This window comes from Trichechus manatus, unplaced genomic scaffold (genome assembly GCF_000243295.1).
Source record: "Trichechus manatus latirostris isolate Lorelei unplaced genomic scaffold, TriManLat1.0 scaffold00014, whole genome shotgun sequence".
In the NCBI taxonomy this organism is placed as follows: domain Eukaryota; kingdom Metazoa; phylum Chordata; class Mammalia; order Sirenia; family Trichechidae; genus Trichechus; species Trichechus manatus.
Window position 1 is genome coordinate 6,982,070 of NW_004443950.1, and position 19,193 is coordinate 7,001,262.

General features: G+C 37.8%; 1 protein-coding gene across 2 annotated transcripts in view; it reads left to right on the plus strand.

Annotated features, from left to right (window-relative positions):
- Nucleotides 1–19,193, plus strand: part of CDH8 (cadherin 8) — a 392,145-nt gene that overhangs the window by 255,704 nt on the left and 117,248 nt on the right. Inside the window, exons 7-8 of one of the 2 annotated variants that reach the window (XM_023726856.1) lie at nt 4,532–4,672; nt 13,394–13,403. In XM_023726856.1, the coding sequence (XP_023582624.1) occupies nt 4,532–4,672; nt 13,394–13,403 (151 nt within the window). The remainder of the gene's footprint in view (nt 1–4,531; nt 4,673–13,393; nt 13,404–19,193) is intronic. The other variant, XM_004371523.1, reaches the window with a different exon arrangement.

The following is a 19,193-nucleotide window of genomic DNA, read 5'->3' on the forward strand; positions in this document are numbered from 1 at the left end:
CACATGCATATTAGGCAATTGAAAATACCATGGCTTGAGTCAGACGCACCTTAACCCTTTGCTTTTTAACACTTGAAAGAGGTCTTTTGCAGCAGATTTACTGAATACAATACATAGTTTGATTTTTTGACTGCTACTTCCATGGGCGTTGACTGTGAATCCAAGAAAAATGAAATCCTTGACAACTTCATTCTTTTCTCCATTTATCATGATGTTGCTTATTTGTCCAGTTGTGAGGATTTGTGTTTTCTTTATGCTGAGGCATAATCCATACAGATGGCTGTGCTCTTTGACCTTCATCAGTAAGTGCTTCAAGTCCTCTTCACTTTTCAGCAAGCAAGGTTGTGTCATCTGCATAATGCAGGTTGTTAATGAGTCTTCCTCCAATCCTGATGGCACGTTCCTCTTCATATATTTCAACTTCTTGGATTAATAAATATGGTGAAAGGATGCAACCCTGACACAGGCCTTTCCTGATTTTAAACCACATGGTATCCCTATGCTTTGTTCAAACAACTGCCTTTTGGTCTATGTACAGGTTCTGCATGAACACAATTAACTGTTCTGGAATTCTGATTCTTCACAGCTTGATCTGTAATTTGTTATGATCCACACAGTCAAATGCCTTTGCACAGTCAATAAAACACAGGTAAACATCTTTCTGGTATTCTTTGCTTTCAGTCAAGATCTATCTGACATCAGCAATGATATCCCTCGTTCCACGTCCTTTTCTGAATCCAGCTTGAATTTCTGGCAGGTCCCTGTCAATGTACTGCTGCAACAATTTTTGAATTATCTTCAGTAAAATTTTACTTACGTATGATACTAATGATATTGTTTGATAATTTCTGCATTCTGTTGAATCACCTTTCTTTGGAATGGACACAAATATGGATCTCTTCCAGTCGATTGGCCAGGAAGCTATCTTCCAAATTTCTTGGCATAGACGAGTGAGCGCTTCCAATGTTGCATCCACTTGTTGAAACATCTCAGTTGGCATTCCCTCAATTCCTGGAGCCTTGTTTTTCACCAATGCCTTCAATGCAGTTTGGACTTCTTCCTTCATTACCATTGGTTCTTGATCATATGCTACCTCCTGAAATGGTTGAACATTGACCAATTGTTTTTGGTACAGTGACTCTGTGTATTTCTTCAATCTTCTTTTAGTGCTTCCTACATCATTCAATATTTGTCTGTAGAATCCTTCAATATTGCAACTCGAGGCCCTTCGCACAATGCCTGACAAGTAATGATCAGCACCTGTACTTGTTGGTGAAACATGCCACACATCATCTCAGTCAATCCTCATAGAAATCCTATTAGTCAGGTGTGTTACCATTCCCATTTTATGGATCGATAAGTTGAAGCCTTCCTGTGGTTGGTTTATGCATGGACTATAGAGCCAATCAATAGGCACTCATTCCAGTTCTGCCATTTACCAGTTATGTCACTTCAAATGTAGTCTCTAAGATTTTTCTTCTTCTTTTATTCATTCTATAAGAAACTAAGTGAGGAAGGAATGAAAATAGGACAAAGCACCTAGTACAGTGCTTGGTACACATTTGGTGTTTAACGTATGCTTGTTGACTATAAGTTGAGTCAGAATTTTATGACTGGTTAGCCATTTGGGGAGACTTGATTATAAAGTCTACACAAGACAATGAAATGTGTGAAATTTCTACAGAGGCATCAAGGGGTTTCTCAAAATAGCTGAGCTAGACTTTAAGCTGAATTTTAAACTAAACCATTTTTTTACCCATCAAGTTCCTTCCATTGTGTAATCTTGTAATATTATGACATTCTTACCTCTGATCTTACTAAAGGACTATATTTATAGTGTATTTTATAAATTCTTATGACTCACTCCATAAAGTCTGTCATGAACTGGAACTTTTAAAGATGAGAAAAACATCCCTTCTTCTCTTAGAGTTATGGAAGTTAAATAACCCCCAAATGTTCTTTCAGTTTTCTGCCATTTATAAATCATTAAGAAAGGGGCATTCTCCACTATACCTCAAATAGCAAAGCATGTAGAAGCTTCATTTAATGGGAGACGATGATAAAGACAACAATGGTGACATCAGTAACAACAATAATGCACATATCTTTAGCACCTACTAAGTGCCAAAGACTGATATATGTTTTATTTTTAAACATTATGACTACTCCTGGGATATAGATGCTTCACATTTTACCAGAGAAGAAATTGAGGCTCAGTGAATTTTCTAACTATCCCAGAAACAGCAGTACGTAAATGGGAGAGATAGAATTTTTTCCAAATTTGAGATCTGCGTGACATGGATTTGAGTAAGAGATTAAATACACAACAACATTTTCTTTTTTTTTTTTTTTTTTTAATGCCTGTCTCCAAATCCTTGTCATCGTTCTCATTGTTTCTTCTAGGCCAGAAGTTCTAGGCAATTACCGGACAGTAACCAAATAGCCATGGTACATGTTTACAACTTGGGATTCACAAATATCAGTGATTAGAATGACTCTCATTTATTGTGGCTTCTGGGAAATTGGTTGGTGTGTGAATGTGTGAAATATCAGTGGTGAGATAATAAAATTACTAAAACCCAAAATTTCCTACAAAGTTTATTTATGAATATGATTCAGAAAGTGATGATTAATCCTCTGGACATTTCTTTGCATTTTTAAGAGTCAGAGTGTACACAATACCTGAGGCAAAACATGTATCTGTTCAGTTATTTTACAGTTGAACTTGGAATCTCATTGGTCTAATCAACCATCATTTCTCCCTAGGAAAATGGCTTTTGGTTTTCTTTTCATAATACAAAACACTGAAATATTTTGCAATAAATATTTGATCATGCTTAGGATTTTGTTGAGAGCATTGTTAATGCATATCACCTCTAGGTTCTTAATTCCTTTCTGAGTTTCTCCATGGGTATAGATGCAAGTAAATGTCTAAGTTTTCTTTGCAACTAAGTCATTACAAATCAGGAATTATAATTTGATGTTACTACTCCCCCACCCCTTCCACCCAAAGAGTTTAGTAATAAACAATTGTCAATATAAAGATTAATTTTTAATATTATTACAAATTGTTTAATGATGCTTGTCTTTGGTGAGGATGATTTAACAGGGATGCCTTTTTCCTAGGGTCTTTGGGTCTGGCTGTGCATACCATTTCTAATGAAAATGAAATAGCTAAAAAGAAGGAGCATCAAACAATATTGCTCTCGCTCTAGCTCTGTCTCTATCTCCATAGGTAGATATAGATAGAAATGGGTACATGTACATTCATATGTATATTTACATACATAATGTTTAAGATGAAATCTGCTAAAATATTAATAATATAAAACTACAGGCAGAAGATTATAGGCAATTTATTTTTGTCTCCTTTTTTAATGATAACATAGTCTTTTATTTTTTGATTATATAATTAATGTTTATAAAGAACATGTATAAAAAAGGAAATATGCTAGCACCAAATAGCCATGGACTAGGTTTCCTATTTGGAGTTAATGAGTATCGATGGATAGAGAGATTTTGTGTGCCTTTCCTAGGAGGTCACCTCAGCCATCAAGGCTTTCATCAGTCCTTCCTTCGGGAATGGGATTGCACGTGCCCTTCTTTGGGCATACATCATATCCTTAGTTTATTTCACTGCTTATTTATGGAGTAGCCTTTCTCAGTATGTCTTGTCTCCTTAAGACATCAACTTTATTGGATTTAGCTTTCAATAGCCAAAACACAACTCTTGGTGTGTAAAAAGGCTACTAATAAATGTGGTTGAAAAAACTTTCTGTATTATCCTAATACTTAGTATTACTGAGTAGCCATTGACTCCAGATCCCAAACATCTTGCTTTTTGACTTATCTAAAAGAGTTTTCTCAATAAAGGAACTAATTACTCATCCATTTAAAATTCGTAATTTGGTAGAATCTAGTGTTGTAAGTTTGTTAAAACATGTATTCCAGTTTTTAAAAACCATTTACTAGAGAATCATCAACTGCTGCTTTCTGTGGACAGAGACTAACAGGGAATCTGATTATATAGTTCACTTAAATGAAAACAAAACAGCCCAACAGCAACAACAAGGAACTCATAAATGTTGCTGAGTCAAATGTAAGTTTAACAAAACACATCTATTCCTTGAGCTGCTATGAATAGCATGCTGCCTAGCACCACCCTGCTTTGGGCTTGAGTTCGTTGTTTTATATGCTGTTTTGTGGCTACTGCTAAGTATCATAAGCTGTCCAGTAAAAGTGATGGATTGTCCAATTAGCTCTTCATCAGCATTTGTTTTTGAAGATGCTACCTATTGAAACAGGGCAGTTTATGACCTCCATGTTGCATTTGTAGCTAATTACTCCTTGGACAATAATTATTAAGTTTCTTGTGCCCCATTCAGTCATTCTGTTTTACAAATTATAATGCCATTGCATTCCCTACCTCATTTGACTTTGCAACTATGGCTTTCCAAGGAGTCCTAAAGGTCTGCTGTGGAATGGATAGATATAAACATTGATGGGGGTTACAAATATATCTGTTTTGTAGGTTCTCCATCGACCGGCATACTGACCTGGAGAGACAATTCAACATTAATGCAGATGATGGGAAGATAACTCTGGCAACACCACTTGACAGAGAATTAAGTGTATGGCACAACATAACAATCATTGCTACTGAAATTAGTAAGTGCCTGGGTTGTTTGTTTCTTCCTTGTGTGACTTGATTTAATTTCTGACTGCTGATCACCTGGTAAACGGTCCCTGTTTCTGTTAGATATCTTGGCACTTGGTATTTATTTTATTGTTCCCAAGGAGCCTTAAATGAATCATCTGTACATTAAATAACTTACTGTGATCAATTACAAAAAAGTTGCAAAAGATATGGGAAGGAAACATTCTTATATTCAAAAGAAAGGTCTGGGTAAATGAGTCAAAGCACAGACAGAAAATGGACCATTATAAGCCATTAAAAACAGTATTTTCAATATTTAAACTATGGGGGAAAATGTAGTAGAAAAGGACAGGCTAAAAAAAAAGGCAAATTCAAGAACCTCACATTATAATTTAAATAAATGGGAAACTAACATATACAGTACACAAAATACATAAACTGTTTCTCACTTATTTAAGCTATACACATATGCATCTACATATACATGCAAAAAATACTTCATACTATCAGTATGTGCTATTTTGGGAGGGTGAGATTATAGATGATTTTTTGTTTTATTTTATAGAGTTTAAATATATTTTACCTGGTAATCATGGGCTATTTAAAATGATGTCTTCAATATAAAAACTTCTCATTGATTACCTGTAAAAAATGTAAGTTTTTTTTCCCCCCCAGGGAGAAGGTTTCAGGATTATTAAATAGCATGTGTTTGTCTTTCTGCCAATTTTTAATGAGCACAGCTCCTTTGATTGCACTTAATGACGTGACTATTGAGTCTAAACAGTTAGCTATATGGTAAACTTTAGTGCTACGCTATCTTTGAAAGTTTGCACTTTGCTTCACCAATTTTTTATTATACAAAAACTTGCAAAAGGGAAATGGTGTTCATTTTATTTCCAACTAAAATACATTTTGCATATTACGTGACTATTTTCTTTCCATAAAGGACCCAATGAGGCCTTCAAGTTATATAGAAACTCAAAAAAGGCCATACATTGTTGAGGAAGATGGGATCAAGAGAATCTGAATAAGGAAATAAAAACCAGCATTAAGAAAGGTTCACAGGCACAGATAACAACATAGAGTAATTCTAGGATGTAGGCCCCAAAGTTGGTTTGTGTTCTCTGGTCACTGATACATAACCAGGGGAACAATCTCTGAAATACACAATAAATTCTCTTTGTGAGAAGAGTAATTCAGGTGTTCAGGAGAAGCACAGTTTTTCCTTTTTCTGAGACGCAAGGAAAACACCCTTCATGGAGCCTCATAGAAAGAACACCGTGTGATGGAGTGAAGACGCAAGAGTGAAGAATGTCTGTTTCTTACAACGATCTCAAGTGCAAGGAACGAGCACAGTCAAGTTGACTGTAGTGACAACCCTTCCAAACTCTGCTTCTGGGTAGAGACAGAGCCTTGAAAACTCTGATGTTTCTTCTGGCTGAGGAGTACTATTTTCTTCCCTAGTTTGTTATTCCGGCACTAGCTTCCCCTTAAAAAATGAAGAGAAAAAGCAAACAAAGCATATCGTTTGTTGGTTTGGCTTTTTAAAAGTGGTAACTCCATCTAAAGAGTTAAATAATAAAATCTGTTGCTATAAAGTCGATTCCACCTCATAGCAACCGTATAAGGACAAAGTAGAACTGTCCCATAGGGTTTCCAAAGCTGTAATGTTTATGAGAGCAGACTGACACATCTTTCTCCCATGAAGCAGCTGGTGGGTTCAAACCACCAACCTTATGGTTAGCAGCTGAGCGCTTAACCATGAGCTAAATAATCGAGACATGAAATTCTTATCATTTACAATGTTGAAGCTGCATTATCTTCTTAAACTTCTGAAATAAAGCATATTCAGATTTTTTTAAGGCTTTATATATATAAAGCCACAAAGGACCACAGTAAGTTTTCTTAAACATATATGGGCACTAATTACTTTTAAAAGAATTTTCTCATATTTTAAAGAAAACCTAGTTGACTTAGCCTTCATCTATGTCACTTCTTTATGAGATGGATGCCTGCACCTCAGAGCCATGCATTGGTAGTAAAGAATAAGAAGAGATGAACACACACAGTAGGTGCTTAAGAAACACTTCTGGAGAGTTCTAGGGGTGAGGGGAGAAAGACTTATATGCAAGGGTAATCACAAGTAGGGGAGAGAGATACAAAAACAGATGCTTTAGGGCAATAAGCTGTTAACTCCAGGGTGACAAGGACACCAAGCCTGTCAGGGAAGACAATCATTTGTTCATTCATTCAATAATTATTTTTTGAGTCTCTGCTATTTGCCAAGCGCTCTTTTAGTGACTAGGAATATGATGGTGAGCAAAATAGGCAAAAAAAATCTTTGTCCTCTTTGAGTTTCCCTTCCAGGGGCACCTGGAAGCACCTGCATACGAAATGGTAAGTTGGAGTCTACTGAGATATCTGTAACAAAAGACACAGAGGTACAGAACCGGATCATGAGATTAGTGTTGGGAATTATAAACAGTTCCATGTCCATGGTGTGGGGGAAAAAAAAAAGGCAATTATGAAACTCCCTCAATGAGTATATGATTATATAAAAAATTTGTTTCATAGTAAAGATGAAAAACTCCAGGCTTTGTATGTACCAGAAAAATAATTAGTTAAGATTAGTTTTTAAAATGCTGTTGATATTATTACTATAATAAAAACAGTATAAACAAAATGTAAAAAATATTTTTAAATAATAGGCAAGAAAATTTTCTTCATGGCTTCAGAGAAATGACTCAAATATATGTTCCAGATTCAGGTTTACAGTTGGCTCCATAAAGGGAACAAATGCAAAATGGCTCTGTCCATGTGACGGCCCTAAAGTTGAATGTTATAGAATTTAAAATATATAACCCAAACTCAAATTCCCCATTGCCACTGAGTCAATTTTGACTCACAGTGACCCTATAGGGCAGAGTAGAACTCCCCCATAGGGTTTCCAAGGCTGTAATCTTTATGCAAGCAGACTGCCATGTCTTTCTCCCATGGAGTGGCTGGTGGGCTAGAACCACGGACTGTTTGGTTAGCAGCTGAGTGCTTAACCACTGCACCACCAGCAGTCCTCTAAACTCAAATTACTCAAACAAAATTAATGGGGCTTGTGTCATTGTTTATCATTTATTTGTTTTTGTTTCTTTACTCAACGATTGAAAACTGAACAAATGACATGTGCGTGTTTAAGCCAGGAAACAAACTTATTTCAGGTTAAACGTTTCAAGAAATGTGGAACTATAAACTCAGACGTCAGTTTGATTTTTTGAATTAGTGAATATAACTTTCTTAGAACAAACCATAATGAGAGTTCAAAAGAGAACATTAACTTTTCGCTGTCAGATATAAGCTGGGGTGTACAAAAATCTAAAAATATCGAATGTACAATTAAGCTATCTTTGTTGTAAGTCATGAAATGAAGTAGAAATAATAAGATCATAGAGAACTTAAGGAAAATTAGAATTACTATGAAAATGGCTTCAAACTTGTTTTGACTTGATTTGATTATTTAGCCCATCATGTAACGTTTATCTTCCAAAGCCACAGACAGGGTCTTGGGAAAAAAATATTAAAGGGAGATTTATTGTATTTGGACAAAATGAGTATTTAAATCTACTTAGGACAACAGAACCCCATGGGGGAGCATGTAATAAAGAAATATTCATTCCAGGGAGAACAATTTAAAATTACTGTCAGAACACATCTTGTCTGAAAAAAGATTTAAACAAATGAAATTAAGCTAAAAAATGGATTTTAAGGAAGTCCATCTATTATCTCTTAATGAGAATGGAGATGTCCTCCTTTATCCCCTTGTGTCAGATTCACTTAACCAAGGCTGAGATGCTTCACCATGTGCATTACCCAAGTCAGGCAGTAATAGATCTAACTTGCCATCACAGCCAATGAGCACATCTCATTCCTTGTGCTGGCAGTCAGATGCCCATGTGCAAACAAGAGATTCAACTTCTATTGCATATCTTTGATAAAGGAGCAACTCTGTATCCCCTAAAACTATTGTGCAGGGCTGCTGTTTACCATGATGGCAAAGATTTAAGGTAAATTTAGCTGGCCAATAATCATAAACATTGAAAAAAGTGTTATATAAACAGTATAATTCATTTAATCCTTACAACATTCTTTGAAAGTAAATGGTATTACTATATTCATTTGTCAAACTAGGAAACTCAGATACAGGTTAAGTAATTTGCGCAAGTTTCATAGAGAGCAAGGGTTGGGTTAGAATGGGGCAGGATGGGTGTTCCTATAGTTTAACTGTAGAACGCATGTTCTTAAACTTCTACAGAAGAAATCTCACTTAGGTCTTCTCTCGTCTTTATCTTCCTGCTTAATTCTAGTTTCTGAAAATGCAACATCATTTCCTGAAGCAAGTGAATGAAAGAATTCTACCGTGCAAAGCAGAAAGCTTGGACAGGGAAGAGGATGCAGTAGGGGACAGGACAAACATGCATCAGATCAGGCTCTTGTATTCTGATGTTTATAACCCGGACTAGGAGTATTGCCGGATGGGCAAAGCAGAGCATTGGAACTGTTCAGACTGGAATTCTATTCCCATTTTAGTAAGGAAAAGAGAAGAACAGAGTACAAAATAGTACATTTTAGTGTACTGTGTTTTGCAGTGAGGACCACCTGATCAGAATCACTTGGAGGATTGTTTTAAAACAGAACAAAACAAATATGATTCCTGAGCTTCACCCAAGATCTATTCAGACGATCAAAGGGGTGGCTCAGGAGTCCCCTTTTCACACGTTCCCCCACCTCTACTCCCCCTCCCAAGAAATTAGATGAACATTAAAATTTGACAATACTGAGAAGGAAGGGAATTTTCTTTTGTTGTTTTGTTGCATTGATGAGGTGAAATTTCACTGAGCTGAGATTTGAGCTAAGGCTTGTCAGTGATGCACAGAATTCCTTTAGGTTGAGAAGGATGGTAAGATCTTATTACCTAAGAAGATACATGAGCAATAAGCACAGCTACAGGACAGATAAAGGATATTGGGGAATCAATTCGCTCAGTATATATTTTCTGCACTGGCATTCTAAGGCACTGAATAGAAATTTTTGAGTTAAGGTTTTCTCCTAGGAACAATGAAGACACTATTACATCTCTCCCACCCCCACCTCTAACACTTTTACCACCTCCACCATCTGCCCCCCCACCTCTTTCTTTCTCATCATCACTATTTTCAGCATCCTCAGTATCCCCTCCCCCCCCCAAAGAAAATGAAATAAACCTCATTGAGCATGTCCAATGTGCCTTCTATTTTAACACACATCCATTGCTTCTCTCCTGCCTCTTAAGGTTGTATGAGGATGTATGTATCATCATTCCCATTTTACAGATACAGAAATGCAGACTCATTAGAGTTGCTTAATTGATCAATTCCACACACTCTTTAAGTGTTATAATCAGAATTTTAACCCAGGTTCTCCTCATGCCAAAATCAAGACACTTAATCTTGAAACAAATAATAACTCCTCTTAATAAATTCTTTATTATGCTGGATGAGAAACAAATAAACTTGTCACTGTAATTGGCATAGAGAGCCTACGCATATAAATGTTCCATACATATCGTCAAACTAAAGAAAAAACCCAGACTTAGACTTAGTAGCCAGAGGTTTTATTCAGAAAGAAAAGGGGAAGCAAACCAGGCTAAAAAAAGAAAAACAGGTGTGGACAATGTTTTAGCCTGAGGCCAGTCTATTTTCCAGGAGGAACCCTTAAAGAGAGATTGTAGCTTGGCTCAGGCCGAGGGTGGGGCGAAGTCTAGGGACTTCAGAGAAAAGAAGTTTAACCAAAATTAGGTTCATAGGTGCTTTGTTTCTAATTGATCAGTGGGGAAGAAAAGTTCAGTTAATCATTTATGAGACAAAGAAGGGAAGTTTGGAGGGGGTGACTGGCTTTGGCAGAGGTAAATAAGGGGACATTTGTGAGTCTTACCTATGTCATATGTGGAAGGGTGGTTAGTTATTTGCTCTAAGCCATTTTCCAGAACACAAAGAGTGGGGAATTTCTTTAACCATCGATGTTTTCCAGGATCAGAGGGTTCACGTAAAATTCAGCATTGTCAACGTGTGTCCTTATTTTGTTTCCTCCTCCATTCTCCCTTTTCTTTTCTCTTGCAATTCTGCTAACAGTATTCATGTATATTAATATGTGAGGCACAGTCAAGCTAGAAGATGATGTTGTTGTTGTTGTGTGCCGTAGAGTCAATTTTTGACTCAAAGCGACCACATGTGACAGAGTAGAGCTGCCCCATAGGGTTTCCTAGGCTGTATTCTTTATGGGAGCAGATTGCTAGGTCTTCTTCTCCTGTGAAGCCACTGGGTGAGTTCGAACTTCCAACCTTTCAGGTGGCAGCCAAGCACTTAACCACTGTGTCACCAGGAATCCTTTGGATGATGTTACTTGCCTATAATTTTGCCCACTGGCAATTGAGAAAGCAACTTCTGGATTGAGTTACTAAGGGCTTGGAATATGATGTTGCAAAGCGGGTAGGTGCTGGCAATATTGTGAAGGACAAATTAAAGAGAATTTAGTGATGTGAGGAGAAAAGTAGGGAAACCCTCTGATGCAATGTAACTGGAGCAAGCATTGGCATTTACAGAAAGCACACTACTGTTGGTTACCTGAAACAGTTTCAAAGCAGGAAGCATATAATTGCCTGTTAAAGTAATCCCTCTGAGTTAGTGATAATGCATTGCTCTGGCCCACTAGAGTGGGCTGCACACAATACTGCAAATGAAGCTTTCTGCTAATGATGGTTAAATCTCTTAGGGAACACACTAGTTTGATAGTGCTTGAGGAATGTTTCTTCCTGCCACGGGGCGCAGTTGCTAAAATAATTGCATTGTCCAACTCAGGCTACTTAGAAAAAATATATCTTTATAGGCAGCTCCTTGTTTAGGAGAAACTTGGGGTCTGGAGTTACGTAGAAAACCCAGCTCTTAGCCATGTTTTGGTCATGTAACCTCGAGCCCAGTGTTTCCTTTGTTTTGTTCTCTGTTTTCTCATCTGTGAAATGGGGCTAATAATTGTTCCTTAAACTCCTGGGTGTAGTGACAATTAAGTTAGATGTGATAGTACTATATTTCTTAGCACAGAGCCCATTTATAACGTTTAGGAAAAAAAACCAAACCTGTTGCCTTTAAGTTGATTCCAACTCGTAGCGACCCTGTAGGACAGAGTAGAACTGCCCCATAGGGTTTCCAAAGCTGTAATCTTTACGGAAACATACTGCCACATCTACTGCAGAATGGCTGGTGGGTTCGAACTGCCAACCTTTCGGTTAGCAGTGAATGTTTACCCACTGCACCACCAGGGATCCTCAACCTTTAGAAATTGTTGAATAAATTGCTTCTGTTCTTGTTAATCCAGCTACTCTATTCCCATAACTTCTCCATTGCTTTCATCTTCGGTCCCCCATTCTCTTCTAGCCTTCTTGGAACAGTGACCCAGATTTCAGATTGGAGATACAGATTTTAATCAGGCATTCCTTTAGGATGTTATTATGAACAACAACCCCTTAGCCCTAACCTAGAATAGAAGGGAAAGTAAGAAGAAGAGGACCCAAAGCCTCAATAATAACTCTTTTTTTGTGGAGGGAAGCTAGAGAAGTACAGAAAGGAGGTAAGCAGCAAGAACCAAAGCCTTCTATTTCAGGTACAACTTTCAGCAAACTGACCACTCTTAGCAAATGGACATCTGTAGGTTTTAGAGTACCATAAAAAAAGAGAGATAGGGAAGGTCCCCAATATTTGAGCAAATATAAAGATAAGATGGGATGGAGTTGATTTTTCCTCCAGCTTTGGTATCTTTTTGGGGACTGAGAAGTAGCAAGGACTTGGACAGAACATGCAAACATTAATCTGGAAGTCCAATGGAAAATGGTAGGGTTAAGAGCCCAGAATTGTAAGTCAATTTGCTTGAATGGAATCATTACTTTTTACTTATCCAAGCCCATTATTTTACTTCTCTTTGTGGCTCATCTATAAAATGGGGAATGTATCATATACCTTTAGAAGTGATGAGGAGTAAATATGAAGTGTTGTCACTTTGCCTAGCATATAATAAACTTATGGTAATAATGCTAATATTAATGCTAATCATTTAACAAAACAATGTAGATGTTACTTTTCTCATTATAATATAATCAAAAAGGACATGCCAAGAAAAGATTTTTTTTTTTTTTTTAATCAAGCAAAACACCTAACTTCATTGTGAACATCTGCCAAATTGTAAGCTTGTTTAGGAAGTATCACCTTGAGATTATTTTAAGCATATTTTTTTCTGATGATGTGTATACAGTAGGAGAGTCATCGTTCTTCATCTGTCAGTCCTAACCGTCTTAGCCAGGTTGAGAACTTGGAAAGTTCCCTTCTCACCCAAAATCGTGGTTGCAGGCACTGCTGTCACCACTTTCTCAGCAAGTGGTAGAGGTTATTAGTTAAAGGACGTGAACTATGGAATCCAACTTCCCCAGCCAAAATATTGGGTCAAACATGTATTAGTTGTGAGATTTGAACAAGTTACATAACTTCTTTAAGTCTCACTTGCTCTATTTAAATTTTGTTAAGAGGGTTAAATGAGATAATACAGGTAAAGTGCATAAAACTGAGCCTGACATATAGTAAGGACTTAATAACCTTTATTCTCTTGCCTCTCTCATCTTCCCCTCCTTGCTGTTTCCTCATCCTACTCTCTGTCCATTTCCAGCCCAAACCTGGTACCCACTACCTCGAAAATTCCTCTCATCACATCAATTCTATATCTACACGTTCTATTTGTGACTCATTCCACCTTTCTTTCTGCCACTTGGGCTCAGGGAGAGATGAGTACAAAATAGTCATATGGATACTAAACCAAAACCAAACCCATTCCCATCAAGTTGATTCTGACTCATAGCAACCCTACAGGACAGAGTAAACTGCCCCATAGAGTTTCCAAGGAGTGACTGGTGGATTCGAACTGCTCTTAACCACTGCGCCACCAGGGTTCCGTGGATACTCTTAGTGGCTTAAAATAACAAACGTGTATTTCTCTTGATTCTGTGGATGAGCTGGGCAGTTCTTTTGGTCTAGAATCACTTGGCTTATCTTTCCTGTGAGCTGATAGCTTGCTTGGGACCGGATAATCTATGTTGGTCTCACGTGTGTGTATGGGAGGCTAGTTAGGCATGGTGTCTTAGCTGGAATGACTTTTCTCTGCTCCACATGGTCTCTTATCTTCTAGTAGGCTAGCTTGACTTTTTTAATGATGCTCTCAGAGTGCCAAGGAGCAGCAAGAGACAAGCCCAGGTGAACAAGCACTGTTAGAGCCTCTATTTGATATCCAATAGGCCAAAGTCTCATTGGCCAAATATATCCCATTGGCCCAAGCAATATCACATTGACCAAAAGCATGTCACATTGTCAAGAGCAAGTTCAAGGAGTGGAAAAAAAAAGTTTCACCTCTTGATGGGAGGAGTTTGAAATAGTATGGCTGGTTTGTTTGTTTGTTAATTTACCACAGACTGGGATGCTGAATCTCAATATGTGGAACCAAGGAGGGATAATGATCTCTAGCCTACACGTAAGTACTTCCCTAACTTCTTGCTGGAATCCCTTTCTCAGAATATTGCATGCTCATTCAGAATCATTTGCTTCAACAGCTTACTTATTTGAGAGAAATGATTGGGCACAATATTTCTAACCAGCCATCAACGGGTTAACTATGAATTCTTTAGAATCTCAGCTTAACAGCAATTCATGCTAACTTATATTAAATCTATTAACCTTTAACATTCTTGGAACAAAGTTGGCCACATAAGTTCTAATGTAAGTGTTAGCTATTATTATTTATTACTTCCTAATACCTCAGTGTGGATTCCTCTGTTATAACTTCTCACAGATCTATGCTCTTTTCCTTCAAATGATAGGTTGCAGCTTATAATAAAAACATATTTGCTTGTGTCTTTGAAAATACATTTCTAGGGAAGAAATAGATGATCCCTGCTCTCATGAAGCATTCTATTATTGCTTTATTATTGATCACCATTTTATCCCGAGGGTCTCTACAGTGCTTGGAGAGTCCGATAATTATTTGCTAAATGAATGAATGAATAAATGAAATAATGAATGAATACCACTAGAGAATACCCTGATGAATTCTGAATGCAAACAGACACTATTAATTGATCGGTGGAAAGAATCTTTGCTTTAATATACCCCACTCAGCTCTTTGTTAAAAGTCTCAGGCAGACAGGCATGCATACACCGGGACCTTCCGGATTTCTTAGTCATCCTTTTCTGAGTGTCTGAAGCTGAGACATAAAGGGCAGAAATGACTGTGCTCTCCTTGTATGAAAATTATGGGGCATTGACTGTGCTCAGGGGAGGATTCCCATAGAATATTAACCAATTTAGGGAGCCAGAGACCACGAGAAATGTGCCGGCAGAGAGGAGCATCAGGTCACAACTACCTTTCCCCAAGGAGCCAGGCTTCTGATACAGGAACCTTTATTTCTCTTGCCTTCTGAGAGCCTTGAGGCAAGGCTTGAATAATGCCAGCCCAACAAGCCCGTTTATCATTTAATCTGATCTGTATTGAATAAGTGGAAGCAAGTTATAAAGCAGCAAAGCCAAAAGAATGAAAATGCAGCACGTTTTCTGATTACAGGAATCCCTAATCCAAAGCTTAGAGACGGGGGCTAAAAATAGGCACCAATTTCATCTTTATCCACCCCCACACACCTGGGATTTCAGTACTGGGTTAGGTGTTCCTTTAGGCAGATTAAAAAGAAAAAAACTAATAAACTGTTGTGGTCAAGTCGGCTCCAATTCATGGCTACCCCATGTGTGTCAGAGTAGAACTATGCTCCATAGGGTTTTCAACGGCCAATTTTTCAGTAGATCACCAAGCCTTTCTTTCAAGTTGCCTCTGAGTGGATCGAACCTCCAACCTTTTGGTTAGCAGCTGAATGTGTTAATCATTTACAAAAACCAAGGATTCCTTTAGGCAAATGGTTAATATTTAAACTATAGTAATACTTGGCTTCCATTTTATTTGGGGTGGTGGACTCTAAGTTACTCCATACCCTCACTTACGATGCTGATATTATCTGGTCCCTGGAGTGTCTATCAGACAAGGATCCACTTCACATGTTGCCCAAAGTCAAGGGTTATGCTATTTGTCACAAGCATATGTCATGACTGCTCCTTTTATGTCTGCCATTCTAACCACTTAGGAAATAAAATCAACTAAGAGGGGCCCTGGTTGTACACTGGTTAAGAGCTCCGCTGCTAACCAGAAGACTGACAGTTGAAATCCACCAGCCTGCCCTTGGGAACCCTATGGGGCAGTTCCACTCTGTCCTATAGGGTTGCTAGGAGTTGAAATAGACTCAATGGCAATGGTTTTTTCGGTTTATGAACAAAGAAATCAACAGCTTTTGAAAACCAACACTGGGCGAAGCACTGGGTTGCACACTTGGCAAGCATGGTTTTATTTCAGGCTCTAATAAAATCTAATGAAGAACAAGGAGGAAACAGACTCTGAGATGTAGAGTGACTGCCCGAATCCGCGTAGATAAAATAAACAGAGCAAATCTCACCAAAACATAATACTTCCATCTTCTCACATTAATATTATTGTTCTAAAGTTCCATAAATAAATAAATGCCCAGAGCAGGTAGGTTTCAGCTCATTTCAACAATGTTTAATGTGTACCTACAATGTGCTAAGAGTTGAGCATTCTGAAAACAGTAAGACATATTTCCTTCCTCTATGAGCATTAAGAGTAGAGCAAAGAAGTAGAAGTATAGCCAGTGGGCTCTTAAAAGTGAGGATGGTGATACTTCGTTTTGCTTACTTTGAGCTTATCATCAGGAAAGACCAATTGTTAGAAAAGAACATGCTTGGTAAATTAGAGGATCGGAAAAAATGAGAGAAACTCTCCATGAGATGGATTGACACAATAGCTACAGCAATGGGCTCAAGCATACCAACAATTCTGAGGGTGGCATGTTTTGTTCTGTAACGCCTAAGGTTGCCATGACTCAGCTAACTCGATAGCACCTAACAACAACAACAAAGACATAGAGCCATACAGAACTTTATTCTAAGGCATGTGTTGAAATTCTAGAATATCATTTACCAAAAAAGCATGGAATTTTGAATAGGTTGAAATATCTCCATTTGACAGAAGAAATGGTGTTCTCTGGGAGATCTGCTTGGGGGAGGTGTATTTTCATCAGGAGCATGAAGTAGCAAGAGACTTTGGTCCGAGCTCCATTTAAAAAATTAGAGGATATCTTCTGGATCAAGAAGAGAAGAGTTCAAAATCTCTTCTGAAGATAAGGACAGTCAGGGGTGAGGGGGAGAAGATATGGTTAGAGAGTTAGGTCATGCAAATTATGGTTGTTTTTGGATGTCATATCAAGCACCTTATCTTTTATTCCCTGTGTCAGTGGGGTCTCTAAAATGCAATGATATAAGGGAGATATAGGGCTCAAAATGTTAATATTCACATTTACAAACAGCATATGGATGGAGTAGAGAGACCAAGAAATGGAGAATAGGAAGGAGAAGAATATGCTTACAATCAAGTGGTTCTTAAAATTTATGGGGCTTGTTAAAACACAGATTACTAGGATAAGAATTTTAATTTCTAGCAAGTCCCCATGGGAGGCTGACACTCTGGTCTAGGGGCTAAAGTCACTTTGTAATCCACTGCTGTAATCCATGCAGTCCTAATTCAGAATAAAACTAAAGCTATGGCATTGGCGATGGAGTTTGAATGGACAGAAATGGGCAGCTAGTTTAAACTAATGAGGAAAAAAGAAAAGTAAATGCTACTGGAGATGGCAAGCCTTGCTAACCAGGATAAAATTAATTATACAATTAAAAGTGTTGCTACATACTGTGTGTGAGGCAGTGTTCAAGCCCTTTCTATGCTCTTTATCATGTTTAATTCTCACAATAACTCCATAAGTCAGTGCAATAAGTTCTCTCATCTAGTAAAGCTAAGATGTCAGAGTTTGGATTTGACCCTAGTTTCATCTGACTCTCAAGCCCAATCTCTGAGCATTTAGCCTCTGTTCTCTTCTAGTGTTAGTCTAGTTGTTATTGAGAAGTACCATGCCTCTGTTAACAAGTCAAATTACAGAGAAGTTGACCCGTATCTTCTCAAGTTTGAGAGTTCAGTCTTCCTTCAACTAGCTCTTCATGAAAGAGTTTTGGAAACAAGAGAATATTACTGGTAGTCTCTCAACCCCACTGAAGTAACTGAATTAAGAGATGTAGTCCAGATGAGGGTAATGAATTTTACATTTGCTTCTGTGAACCCTCTTGTGGAGGAATTTGGAGTTTTAGGAACTCCCAAGTTCCTAAATTTTAAAATAAATTCAAGTCTAAATGAGTGGCTGATATTGCAATATGAATACTCCTGCTACCTGCTGAGATAAGCCTAGAATGATGCTGAAGCCTGCTCCACACACCTGCTGTTGTAATTTGACAATCAGTGCCTTAACCATAGTCTGCAGAAGGGAGACAAGGAATAAAGCAGAGAATGACAAGGACAGGAGGAGAAAACTTGGACTTTGGAGTCAAAAAAATATGAATTCCAATTGATATTCCATTAACCTACTTGAAGAAATCTTGAAAGTAATCCCTTGACCTTCAACTAATTTATTTACTTATTTTATCAGTCAAAAGGAAAATATAGTACTCGATAGGAAACTAAATCAATTGGTTGATTTTATATATAAAAGTTTGGTTAATTTTATATCCATATATGTAGATAAATAGAGATCTGTTGTTATTGTTGTTATTAGGTGCCTCCAGTTGGTTCTGACTCATAGTGACCCTATAGGACAGAATAGAACTGCCCCGTAGGGTTTCCAAGGAGCGGCTGGTGGATTTGAACTGCCGACCTTTCGGTTAGCAGCTGAGCTCTTAACTGCTATGCCACCAGGGGTCCAGGTATAGATACATTTAAAAAAACAAGAAAAAAACATTGCCATTGAGTTGATTTCGACTCATAGTGACCCTATAGGACAGAGTAGAACTGCCCCATAAGTTTTCCAAGGAGCAGCTGGTGGATTTGAACTGCTGACCTTTCAGTTAGCAGCCAAGCTGTTAAGCACTGCACCAGTAGATATAGATACATAGATAAAGATGTATGTTGTTGTTGTTGTTAGGTGTCATCCAGTCAGTTCCAACTCATAGCAACCCTATATACAACAGAACGAAACACTGCCTGGCCCTGCACCATCCTAAAAACCGATGTTATGCTTGAGCCCATTGTTGCAACCACTGTGTCAGTCCATCTCATTGAGGGTCTTCCTCTTTTTCGCTGACCTTCTACTTTACCAAGCATGATGTCCTTCTCTAGGGACTGATCCCTCCTGATAACATGTCCAAAGTATGTGAGATGTAGTCTCATCATCCTTGCTTCTAAGGAGTATTCTGGCTGTACTTCTTCCAAGACAGATTTGTTCATTCTTTTGGCAGTCCATGGTATATTCAATATTCTTCGC